At 35.8% G+C, this 13,665-nt stretch overlaps 1 protein-coding gene across 8 annotated transcripts in view; it reads right to left on the reverse strand.

The window, feature by feature from the left end:
- Nucleotides 1–13,665, reverse strand: part of NUP98 (nucleoporin 98 and 96 precursor) — a 118,819-nt gene that overhangs the window by 40,913 nt on the left and 64,241 nt on the right. For all 8 annotated transcript variants that reach the window (XM_045038799.1, XM_011286593.4, XM_011286592.4 and 5 more), the window contains 5 exons: nucleotides 12,990–13,288; nucleotides 9,457–9,570; nucleotides 8,500–8,638; nucleotides 2,126–2,303; nucleotides 1,082–1,246 (listed from right to left, as the gene is read on the reverse strand). In XM_045038799.1, the coding sequence (XP_044894734.1) occupies nucleotides 1,082–1,246; nucleotides 2,126–2,303; nucleotides 8,500–8,638; nucleotides 9,457–9,570; nucleotides 12,990–13,288 (895 nt within the window). The remainder of the gene's footprint in view (nucleotides 1–1,081; nucleotides 1,247–2,125; nucleotides 2,304–8,499; nucleotides 8,639–9,456; nucleotides 9,571–12,989; nucleotides 13,289–13,665) is intronic.

Here is a 13,665-nt window from a genome sequence, read left to right on the forward strand (position 1 = left end):
TCTTTAGTTCAGAAGAGATTTCTTAGGGGTTTTATGCTACAAAGATTATAAATATAAGAGTCAATATATTTCCCATTTCCCACTTTTATCATACCCTCCCCCTCACTTTGTACGCGCAAATATTAACATACATACACAACAATCTCCAGAAAATGCCTCCCAAGAAATTATTTAATAAATCATAAAAATCGCACATTTCAGCAGCCATAAGAATTGTAGCACAAAAAATTCCAAAGGCCCTGCTTTTAGCAGCTGAGAGGTAGAGGATGCTTTACAAAGAAATTCTATATTAAGTTCTCTTTTTTGAGGGAGTATGGCAGCAAAGAAAAAATGTTTTTTGTAACTTGATTGAATATAAATGACATCCAAAGGAAAGTAAAACTCTTCATGAGCTGGCAAAGAAACTACCTGATATTTAAATTACAAACCTTTCCCTAGATGGACAAAAGGTTTATACTGGCTTAACAATACTGAAAAGGAGTATGATACAAGTAATTGCAATAAACAATGTAGCCCCTACTCTCCCCACGCCAAATAATTCATTTATATTCTAAAACTTGATCTATATTCAGAAAGATTATGTATTGTTAAAATACAAATATTAAGAGGTTACCTGAAGTATAAGCAAACAACTTGAGAAAAATGGAGTTAAAAAACCCTTGCAGAAAGCGAATTGAACTTTGAAAAAACCACAGAGGTAAAGAACAAGATTAAACTGCACATCAGATAGTCAACAAAAGTAGAATTTACTTTGTATCAACCCACACAAGCAAAATGCTATCTTAAGTTGATCACTGAGCAGAGAATTCAGCAAGTCCAAATGAAAGAGAGGGAGGTGTTTAAGAATGATAATCTGTAGAAGGAATGATCCAAACAGCATGAGAATTCCTTAAATCTCTCAATTTAAAAAAAGATGTCAGGACCACACCATGCCCTCCCTTGTACTTGTCTCAACGTGACTGCCAATACATTTGTACTCTTCAAAGTTCCAGGGGTCATAAAACAGCTTTGTACTAGCTGAATGACTTGCTTTCAACTTCTGTATCACGGATTCCATTCAAATTCACTGTCCTGTCTCTACCTGGGGTGGAGGTGCTGGCTTGCCATTAAGAGCCATCTGGAATGGGGTGGCCTGGCCTGCAGGAGGCAAAGGGGCAGTCTTCAACTTCTTTGTACTAGTTTTGGATGGCCGTTCCTCCTCTTCTTCATCAGAATCCTGAAGGCCATACTTAGAGAAATGGGAGACCTAAGGAAGAGAAGAATCCAACAAAATCAAAAAAATGTTTTAAAGATTTTATTTTTAAGTAATCTCTACACCCAGTGTGGGGCTCAAACTTACAACCCCAAGATCAAGAGCCACATGCTCCACTGACTGAGCCAGCCAAGCGCCTCAGAATCAACAAAATCAATTTTAACACTTATATTCCTAAGAGCTTCCACAATACTTGTCCTTACAATCTTGCAGAATTAGCTTTAAAAAAAAAAAAGAGAGAGAGAGATCATAATATTTAAGGCACAATGTCATCTATCATACTTTACTGTTGTCCCTAGATTTAGATGATTAGTACATGTACTAGTTGCTCATATACAATTACTAAATTATTAATACAGGAAACTGAATCCAGAAACACTGCTACTATTTTCATTTCTATATGCTGCCTAGTTGCCTAGTTGTTCACTACCTACACAAGGACCTTCAACTAGTTAAATAATCCAACTGGCCTAGAAGAAAAGAAACCACTGGGTTAAACTATCAAGGAAGGGAGGAAGTCAATGTCTTCATCCCTAAAAATCTTTAAATGAATGACAATTTAGGAAGAGTTGGTATCAAGAGACAAAAATTCTGCCTCATGTCTCTAAGGATGTCACACATTAGAAAAACCACTCCTTAGAAGTGTATCTACATGCTCACAGGATGGGGTAGAGGATGTGAATCATCAGCATAAAAGTTTTTAATAGCTCCTTATTGTTCTGGTGTTTAACATATGTAATTTAGAGCAAATCATAATGTACCTCTACATGTTTCCTAATTTGTAAAAATGAAAAGAATTTAAGAGAGACTCTTCTAACACATTTTGCCAGTGTAACTACAGTTTACAAGAACTAGGTTAAGTTGACTATATACCTTAAACACCCAAGAACCTGTTTCGGGACGGTACTCTTTGAATTGAGCTCCCTGTTTCCTTGAAACTGCTTCCAATCTGCCCTCATAGTTCATATCAGCAAGTCGATCTGGGCTCTTTATTAAACAGCGAGATGTTTTATCTGTTGGCCAAACTCCATCCAGTGTAACTTCGGCCTTCCTGTAATGTACAACCAAGTGAAGTGTAAATGTTCCATACTTAAGACCAGAAAGCCAAGTAACATCTATATAAAGGTACCTGTGTGACTTTGGAATTACTCTGCAGGTGTTACATAAACTTGTGTCCTGCCTCTTAGGGTAGATAAGCTTAAAAGCAAGGAATCACCCCCACATCACCTAACTCAATATCTGGTTGAAGAGTCAAACTCCATTTACTTTAAACTACCACGACACATTATTTCCAATAAAATTTTGACACTTAAGCTATGCATCCTTGATCAAATTCAGTGCTAAAAGTCCAGATCTAGGACTTAACTCTTGGTGAAGGTCTTAAAGTGGTGTTGTACTTAACAACATTAATAATAGCAGCAACTACCACTAACAAATGCTTCCAGAATGAGTGAACAGGAATACCATAATATTAACCATTAAATATTGAGTGGGAAGATGACTATAACTGCAGTAAGGTACACCTTCTAATATCAATATGTGAGATCAAGGACTGTGTTCTATTCATTCTGTATGACTTACACCTAGTATAGTCACTAATACATAATAATAGATGACTTAAAGAAAAAAAAAAAACTTTTATTAAGTAATCTCTATGCCCAATGTGGGGGCTTGAACCTACAACCCCGAGATCAAGAGTCACATGGTTCCACCAACTAAGCCAGCCAAGTGCCCCCAGATAGAACACAATTAAATCACAATATTTAATAGGTGACTTTTTAAAACATTATTCTTTTTAGTGTGATAAAAGATATAACACAAAATTTACATCTTAAAAAGAAATTTACCACCTTAACCCTTTCCTTTTTATACCATTCAGTAGTGTTAAGTATGTCCACACTGTTGTGCAACCAATTTCCAAAACTTACCTTTCCTAAGTAAAACTCTATCCTTAGAAAACAACTCCCCTACCTCTACCCACTGGCAACCACTATTCTATTGTTTGTTTCTATGAATCTGTCTCTTTAGATGGCCTTAAATAAGTGGAATCATACAGTATTCGATGTTTTATGACCAGTTTATTTATGTCCTCAAGGTTCATCGTGCTTTAGCATGTGTCAGAACTTCCTTCCTTTTTAAGGCTATATAGTATTCCATTGTGTGTAAAAAGATTTTGTTTATCCATTCATCTGTCAATGAATATTTGGGTTGCTTCTACTTCTTTGCTATTATGAACACTGTTATGAACATGGGTGTGTAATCACTCATGGTTGTGAGATCCTGCTGCCAATCCATCTGGATATATCTCCAGGATATATATCTATATATACATCTATATATCTATATCTATATGCACATCTACATATCTATATCTATACTCATATATAGATATACGTATATATCTAGATACATACACACACATATATACACATATATGTGTATATTGCTTCCAATTCTTTAGAAACTGATGGGTCATTTTTAATTTTCTGAGGAATCACCATACTCTTTTCCATAGTAACTGAACGATTTTACATTCCCACCAAGATATACAAAGGTTCCAATTTCTCCATATTCTTGCCAAAACTTTTCTTTTTTAAACTTAGTAACGATCCTGATGGTATGATAGCTCACTGTGGTTTTGATTTGCATTTCTCTAATTATTAGCAACGTTGAGTACCTTTTCATATGTTTGCTGGCCATCTGTATCTCTGGAGACATGTGTACTAAAGTCCTTTGTCCATTTTTTTTTTTTTTTTTTTGGTATTTTTGTTGTTGTTGAGATATAGTTCTTCATATTAACCACTTACCAGAAATATGATTTGTAAATATTTGCTCCCATTCTGCAGGTTGGCTTTTCATTCTGTTGCACGTGTTCTTAGATGTACAGGGTTCTTATATTTTAATGTAGTCTAATTTGTTCATTTTTACTATTGTTGCCTATGCTTTTAGTGTTGTATTCAGTAAATCCTTGTCAAAATATAATGACATGGTAAAAAGAAGGCCTTGGGGCACCTGGGTGGCTCAGTTGGTTAACTGTCCCAACTCTTGATTTCCATCAGCTCAGATCATGATCTCATGGTTAGTGAGTTTGAACCACACATCAGGCTCTGTGCTGGGAACAAGGAGTCTGCTTGGGATTTTCCGTCTCCCGTTCTTTCTGCCCTTCCCCCCATTCCCTCTCTCTTAAAAATAAACAACCATTTAAAAAAAGAACGTCTCTTCAAAAAATGGTGTTGGGAAAACTGGACTGTAACATGCTAAAGAATAAAACTGGACCACTTTCTTACACCATACACAAAAATAAATTCAAAATGGATTAAAGACCTAAATGTGAGACCTGAAACCATAAAAATCTTAGGAGAGAACACAGGCAGTTAACTTCTTTAACACTGGCCACAGCAACTTCTTTCTAGGTATGTCTCCAGAGGCAAGGGAAACAAAATAAAAAATAAACTATTGGGACTATACTAAAATAACAAACTTCTACACAATGAAGGAATCAATCAACAAAACCAAAAGGCAACCTAAGAAACGGGAGACGGTATTTGCAAATGACATATCTGATAAAGGGCTATTATCCACAATACACAAAGAACTTATAATACTCAATACCCAAAAAATGAATAATCCAATTAAAAATGGACAGAAGACATGAATAGACAGTTTTCCAAAGAAGACGTACAGATGGCCAAAACACATGAAAAGATGCTCAGTATCACTCATCAACAGGGAAATGCAAATCAAAACTACAATGAGATATCACTCACACCTGTCAGAATAGCTAAAATCAACAACACAGGAAACAACAACAGGTATTGGCGAGGATGTGGAGAAAAAGGAACCTGTTTGCACTGTTGGTGGGAATGCAAACTGGTGCAGCCACTGTGGGAAATAGTATGGAGATTCCTCAAAAAGTTAAAAATAGAACTACTCTGGGGTGCCTGGGTGGCTCAGTCGGTTGAGCGTCTGACTTCAGCTCAGGTCATGATCTCACAGTTCATGAGTTCGAGCCCCGTGTCTGGCTCTGTGCTGACAGCTTGAAGCCTGGAGACTGCTTTGGATTCTGTGTCTCCCTCTCTCTCTGTCCCTCCCCCACTCGTGCTCTATCTCTCTCTCTCTCAAAAATAAACAAACATTAAAAAAAAAATTAAAAAAAAAAAAAAAAGAACTACTCTGTGATGCAGCAATTGAAGTACGAGGTGTTTACCCAAAGAACACAAAAATACTAATTCAAAGGGATACATGCACCCCAATGTTTACAGTATTATAATAGCCAAATTATGAGAACAGTTCAAGTGTCCATCAATTGATGAATGGATAAAGAAGTATACACACACCACACACCCCATTAAATATTCAGCCTTAAAAAAGAATGAAATGTTGCCATTTGCAACAACATGGACGGAGCTAGAGAGTATTATGTTAAACAAAATTACTCTGAGAAAGATAAATACTGTATGATTTCACTGATATCTGGAATTCAAAAAACAAATAGGCAAAGGAGGGAAAAAAGAGTGAGAGGCAAACCAAAAAACAGACTCTTGACCATAGAGAACAAAATGATGGTTACCAGAGGGGTTGGGGGGGGGGGGTTGGGTTAAATGGATAATGGGGATTAAGGAGTGCACTTGTGATGAGCACTGGGTGATGTATGGAAGTGTTGAATACTGTACTCCTGAAACTAATACACTGTATGTAAACTAAAAACTTAAAAAAAATATGTATATATATATATATACACACACACACACACATATATATATATACATACACACACACATATATATATATATATATATATATATATATATATATATATATATATATATATATATGTAAACTTCCCCTATGTTTTACTCTAAGAGTGTTGTAAGTTTTAGGTCTTATGTTGAGGCTTTAGTCCATTTTAAGGTTTTTTTTTTTAATATAGTATAAAAGTACAACTTCATACTTCTGCATACAGGTTTCCCAGAATCATTTGGTAAAGAGATTGTTCTTTCCCCTACTGAATGGTTTTGGCAGTCTTGTCAAAGATAACTTAACTACATATGTGAGGTACAATGCTGCTAGTATCTTCATAGGGATTACATTAAATCTGTAGATTGCTTTGGGTAGTATAGACATCTTAATAATTTAGTCTTCCAATCCATGAACATGAGATAATTACCATTTGTTTGTCTTCTTTCAGCTTTTGCTTCCCTAGTTAATCTTATTCTTAAATATTTTATTCTTTTTGATGGAATTGCTTTCCTTTTTGGACTGTTCATTATTAGCATATAGAAACTTAACTGATTTTTGCGAGTTAATTTTGTATCCTGCTACCTTGCTGAATTTATAACTGTTTTATGGAATCTTTAGGTTTCCCACATAAGATCATGTCATCTCTCAACAGAGATATTTTACTCCCGAACTGTAATCAAGAGTCGGATGCTTAACTAAGCCACCCAGGGCCCCCAGGATGATACCTCATATTTCTGTTCCTTGCATAACTGCCCTGGCAGTTATATTGAATAAAAGTGGCGAGGAAAAGCTTTCACTCTTCCACCACTGAGCATATTTTCTGTGGATGTTGAAAATATGGCCTCCATTAAGCTGAGATAGTTTTCCCTATCTCTAGTTTGTTGCGTGGCTTTCTCATAAAAGGGTATTGTATTTTGTCAAAATGCTTTTTCTCATCAGTTGAGATTATCATGTGATTTTCTTCATTCATTTTACAAACACGATGTATTACAAGATCAATTTTTCTATGTTGAACCTTCCTTGTGTTCCAGGAATAAATCCTACTTGGTCATGGTATAAAATCTTCCCGATGTACTACTGAAATCCATTTGCTAATACAACTGGTGACAGAACAATGCTGGGGTTGGGTACCAACCCCCTGTGCAGTTGAAAATCTGTGTATCTGACTCCCACAAAACTTTACTACTAATAGCCTAGTTGACTAGAAGCCTTACTGATAACATAAACCACTGACTAACACATATTTCGTATGTTATGTGATTATATACTGTATTATAATAAAGTAAACTAGAAAAAAGAAAATGTTAAGAAAATCATAAGGAAAATGCAGTTACAGTACTGTACTATTAAAAAAAACCATGTATGTGGGCTCACACAGTTCAAGGGTCAAATGTATATTTTGTTGAAGATATTTACTTCGGTATTCATCAAGGATACTGATCTGTAGTCTGAAGTCATGTGGTTGAAGGCTTTTGGGGGCATGGGGGGGGGGGCTGTATTTTTTGATTACTGATTCAATTTCCTTATTATGGTTGGTAGGGTCCCCTAAGGAGAGAGAGAGAGAAGAAAAAAAAAAAACAAAACCTTCAAGGCAGCCTGGCTATATGTGTGACAACATCCCTCATGACCTTGTAACATGAGACCACTTAATCAGACTACATGTTTGTGTGTTACCATATAAGAGAGACAAAGAAATAGAAAACGTATTAAAAACTATACCAGGCGGCATTTGGGGCTCAGTTCTTCGTGTACGAACCCAACTGAGCTGTGCTGGCACAAATAAAGTTGCTTCCTGGAAAGGAAAGCTTCAGGGTCACGACTCCCTGTATGAGAATACTGCTACAACAGGAAATATCTAAAAATTATTATACTTATAGGGCTATTCTGAATTTCCACTTCTTCACAGTTCAATCTTGGTAGGTTGTGAACATAAATTATTTTACCTGTGGCCCTTTCATGTGTCTGAACAGGTATCCGAAGCTAGTTTCTCCAATTACAATAAAGAGAGTTAAAAATGATCATAGCAGACACAAGAAAAAAAAGTACTATTAAAAAGTGTTTTGGGAAAGTAACAGTTGGTCCTGATGATATTAGGGAAAAGGAGTAAAAAAAAAAGTCCTAGTGTAGCATTTCTTTACCATTTTTACTTTTAAATTAAAGAAACAATCATCTTAGACTGTACAGTAAGTCAAAAAAGCAAGTTGCAGGAAAATGTATATAATATAAAAAAATGTGATTTAGTGGATTATTTTTTCTTTTTTTTCCTTAAAATTTTTTTTTCAATGTTTATTTATTTTGAGAGAAAGAGAATGCGAATGGAGGAAGGAGGGAGACACACACAGAATCCAAAGCAGGCTCCAGGCTCTGAGCTGTCAGCACAGAGCTCAACACAGGGCCTGAACCCACGAACTGTGAGATCATGACCTGAGCCAAAGTCAGACGCTTAACTGACTGAGCCACCTATGCACCCCAAGCAGATTTTTCTAAATACATAAATAAATTCATACCTATTTAGCCCTTCACCCACAGGTGGTTTTTGGTTATCATCTAAGTAGACAATCACTTCTTTCCTTCGAATATGCACAATATCATCCAAATTTAGATTTGTCAAATTCACATCTCCTTCAAAATAGATTGAACCATAACCTACAAGTCAAAGCAAATAGTTAAAAACTCATCCTGTATAGAAGGCAAATAATCTATTTTATACTCCCAGTGACTAAATAATAAGAGGAAGCAAGCAGCTTTAAACATTAATCAGGATTTTATTTAATTTTCTTAACAATTTTAAATAATCTCTACATTCAACATGGGGCTCAAACTCACAACCCAGAGAACAAGAGTCACATGCTCTGTCGACTGAGCCAGCCAGATGCCGCTAAACACGAACATTTTAAATCATCTGGTAATACTTTCATTGTGTTATTTCCTCCATAGTATGTATTAGAGGGTGACATCAAACAGTTATCTAGTTTAACATCTACATTTCTATAGCACTTATCCTCAAAACAGCCTTCTTAAATCTCTTCTAAGTATCTGTACTACTGCTACATTTGAAACAACCCTTACTTAGTATCTAGCTTTCAGTGTACCTGAGAGCCCTTTTGAAAATACAATATAGCAAGATGAGATTTCCCCCCCCCAAAAATTATCTGTATTAACTTAGTATGAAGTTAAATCTAAATACTACTCCATCTTTTATTACTAAATTTTCTCTTAGTATTTTCTTGCTCACTTTATTTAATTGTAGAAAACTCCAATGAGCCAAACAGTTACCAAAGAATGTTACATGATTATAAGCTTATTTTGTTACTTGTCAAAGTGTTTACCATGAAGGTCAAGGTGGGTCCAAGTATAGGGAAAAAAGAAATGGATTCAGCTATCAAGAGCTTCTTTTACTTAATTACAAAAATAAGGTGAAGATCTTTGGCTTAAACACTACAAACTTCTACGTTCACACTCACCTTTACGACCAATAGTGAAGTCAGAGACAATGCATTCTCCTTTTTCATTGGTAATTTTGGCAAGGTCATCCATAGATGGAATAGTGTAGTAACCAACCTTAGTGAGAACAATGCCTATGACAAAAGAAACAGCAAATATAGTATTAATTGTAATTGTCCTTAGGTAGAGGAATTTTCATATTTCACTTTTTCCTTTTTGAAAAATAATAATCTAAAAGCTAATATAATCTGAAACAATCAGTAACTAAATAAATTATTAAATAAAGAGAAAACATATAGGAATAAAGCATTTTTCCAAACTGGTTTTCTAAGGAACACTACGTGCCTAAGAGAAACCGTGTGGTTTTTTTTGTTTAAAGATTCCTGGTCAAGTAAGTTTGGGAAACATGCACACGATAGTATGTTACAGGCTCTGAGAACTTGTCAAATAATTAAGTCTATTTAACTTCACTTAATCCAGTGTTTCTCACGCTAATTAACCAGAGAAACTTCATACGGCCTCCATTAACATACTATACTATGAAACATAATCCATAAAATGAGTTCTGAGAAAGGGTTACTTAAGATACTTTTCTTTTATTCTACAGATGAAAATTCCAAAACCCAATGTGTAAAGAACCTGCCTTGATTACAAAGTAATTCGGCGGTATAGGCAGAGCTATAACTCCAAAGTCAATACGTGTTATTTTACAGCCTGTCTTCCATAAACCCCTTTTATCTTTCAAATTTACATCCCTAAGTAAAGAGCTAAAATCAAGATGAAAAATCCGACATGAGGGGTACATGCGTGGCTTAGTCAGTTAAGTGTCTGACTCTTAGTTTAGGCTCAGGTCATGATCGCACAGTTTATGGGCTCACATGTTAGCGGTGCTGGGCTCCATGCTGGCAGTGCAGAGCCTGCTTAGGATTCTCTCTCTCCGCCCCTCCCCTGCTCTCTCTCTCAAAATAAATTAAAAAAGAAAAGAAAAGAAAAGAAAAGAAAAGAAAAGAAAAGAAAAGAAAAGAAAAGAAAAGAAAAGAAAAGAAAAGAAAAGAAAAGAAAAGAAAAAAAAGAAAAAGAAAAATCCTACATAAGAAAGTCCCAAGGACAAATGGAAACTTAAAACATCTAAATTAGTGTTATTTAAAAATAAAAACAAAAAAAGGTCTAAATTAGTGTTATTTTTAAAAGTATTAACTAAGTAGATTTCTGAAGAATTCAAGAAAACAGAACACTGGTATGCTTGTTGTGATCACCCCTTGTCCCATTTATAGGTACAAATTAGGCTAACTTGCTTTGTGAGAGAATTTAAGGCTAATATCAGATCAAACTTCATCCTCCTGCAATGCCCACTTGTATACTTAATGTGTTTCTCTACTGGCAATGTTTAGAGAGTTGTTACAGTGTCCCTGGGGATGGAACTTTAAAATGAGAGGTGACAAACAAGGTCAATGAGAAAACAAAGAGCAATTAAAAAAAAAAAAATCTAGACTGGGTATTTGAAAAACCGATGTAGTATCATAATGAATTCATGCAGATACACACACACAAAAAATATAAAGTTGTTTTCACAGGGCACCAAGTGACCAGAAAATATATGTGAAGGCAGTAAGATGATTAGATACAGAAAAATGTTACAGACACTGCAAGATGAACTATAAAGCAACTCAAATGTTCACTAACAGAGAATGGATAAACCAAATGTGGCATATTTATAGTAATGGATTACTACTCAACAATAAAAAAAGAATGAACTGTTGACATATTGTGGATTAAATCTGATAAAAATTATAGAGTCAAAAAGAATATATATAGTATTAGTCCAAGAATAGGCAAAACTAATCTATGTGACAGAAACCAGACTGTGGTCAACTTCTGGGGACGGGGACATAAAAACTTTACAGTTTCCATTATATATATTCAGTATATATATGTCAAAATTGATTGAAATAAACACTTAATATCTGTGCACTTCACCATATGTAAATTGTACCTGTTAAAAAAAAAAAAGGGAATGTGATTACATTAATCAAAACCCAAATGAGGGGTGCCTGTGTGACTCAGTCAGTTAAGCGTCTCTCAATTTTGGCTCAGGTCATGATCTTGTGTTTGTAGGTTTGAGCCCCGTGTCAAGCTCTGGGCTGACAGCATGAAGTCTGCTTGGGATTCTCCCTTTCCCTCTCTCTCTGCTCCTCCCCTGCCCACACTCTCTCTCAAAAATAAATAAATAAACATTAAAAAAACAACAACAACAGGGGCGCCTGAGTGGCTCAGTCAGTTAAGTGTCAGACTTCGGCTCAGGTCATGATCTCATGGTTCATGAGTTTGAGCCCCGTGTCGGCTCTGGGCTAACTGCTCAGAGCCTGGAGCCCGTTTCAGATTCTGTGTCTCCCACCGTCTGCCCCTCCACTGCTTGCACTCTGTCTCTTGCATTGTCTCAAAAATAAATAAACATTAAAAAAAAAAATTAAAAAAAAATTAAAACAACAACAACAACAAATGAGATATTAAGTCAACAAAGAAAAAAAGGCAAGCTTTAAGTAAACAATCAAGACACTATAATCTTGTAGTTTACATTCTTTGTTTCATAGATCAGTTGGGAAAAACTAATCAGTTCATTGTTGGGGGAAACGAAAGAAAAGCACAGAACTGAGGTGATAATAAATAACCATAACAACGTATACCATTTGAATCCCTACACATTTCAGTCATTATGGTTTATATACTATGCTAATTCATATCTCAAACCCTTTTATGATAATAATTATCACTATTATTTTAATTAAAAAACTAGTAAGCAATCTGAGTTTATAAAGCTAGAAAAAGTAGGATAGTCTCTGTGGCTATAAAATTTGGAATCTGTAAACTATGCCAGGATAATTAATGACATGAATTTACTCCAAAAATACAGAAAGTATGTGAATTAAGAATCAACCAAAGCAGGGGCACCTGGGTGGCTCAGTCAGTTAAGTGTCCGACTTTCAATTTCAGCTCAGGTCATGATCTCACAGTCCTGAGATCAAGACCCGTGTCGGGCTCCACATTGAATCTGAAGCCTGCCTGGGATTCTCTCCCTCTCCCTCTGTCCCTCCCCTGCTCATGTGAGTGCACTTTCTCTTTCAAAATAAATAAACATTAAAAAAAAGAAAAAATCAACCAAAGAGTATGTGAAAAGGGTTTAAAATGTTAACTTCTGGGGCGCCTGGGTGGCACAGTTGGTTAAGCGTTCGACTTCGGCCAGGTCACGATCTCGCGGTCCGGGAGTTCGAGCCCCGCGTCAGGCTCCAGGCTGATGGCTCAGAGCCTGGAGCCTGTTTCTGATTCTGTGTTTCCCTATCTCTCTGCCTCTCCCCTATTCATGCTCTGTCTCTCTCTGTCCCAAAAATAAATAAACGTTGAAAAAAAAAATCATTTAAAATGTTAACTTCTAGAAAATGCAATAAAAACATTAAAAAGTTCAGATACCTGACTTCCACTAAGTTGAAAATCTGTGACAAGTAAGAGGTCTTAAATGACTAGTAAAAGATTACTCATGTACCAATCTAAATCTGACCTGCTGGATGCATATGGTAAGCATTATTTTCTATTTCTTCTCTGTCATCCTGCAGTGACTCCTCATGAAAAGAGGTCTCTTCACTGCTTCCTTCCAGCCCATTTCGCAAGGCAGCACGCATGTTTAGTGCAACAATGGTATCATCCACACTGTTACTGCTGTTGTGTTTATTTCCAGCACTCTCTGGGGTTTGAGGAATGGGTTTGGCAATAGGGTTAGTATAAAAACGTGACACAAGAGAATCATCATCTCCATCCTGCTGATGGTTCTCATCAACAGGTTTGCTCAGGAAACTGAACCTGAAAAGGTAGAAAACAAATAATATCTTAGCTCTTTGTAACAATGGTAATAGCCAACCTTCACTGAGCTTTTACTAATAAGTGCCCGGGACTGTTCTAGGTAATTCCATATATTAAAATTTTATTTAATACTTGTGGTAACCCTCTGTAATAGGTTCCTATCATTCTCTTTTACAGGAAAGAAAACTGACAGAGAATAAGAAAGTAACTTGCCCAAATTAAAAAAGTTCTAAGTGCTAGAGCTGGGATTTTAACCCAGGAAAACTGGCTGTAGATTCCATGCCTTTAACTCCTATATTTTCATGAATGAGTGATCTGAGCATCCCAATTTTCCCAATTTTTAGTTTAAAAAAAAAAAAAAAAGGCACTCTACTATG

This window comes from Felis catus, chromosome D1 (assembly GCF_018350175.1).
Source record: "Felis catus isolate Fca126 chromosome D1, F.catus_Fca126_mat1.0, whole genome shotgun sequence".
Lineage (NCBI taxonomy): Eukaryota > Metazoa > Chordata > Mammalia > Carnivora > Felidae > Felis > Felis catus.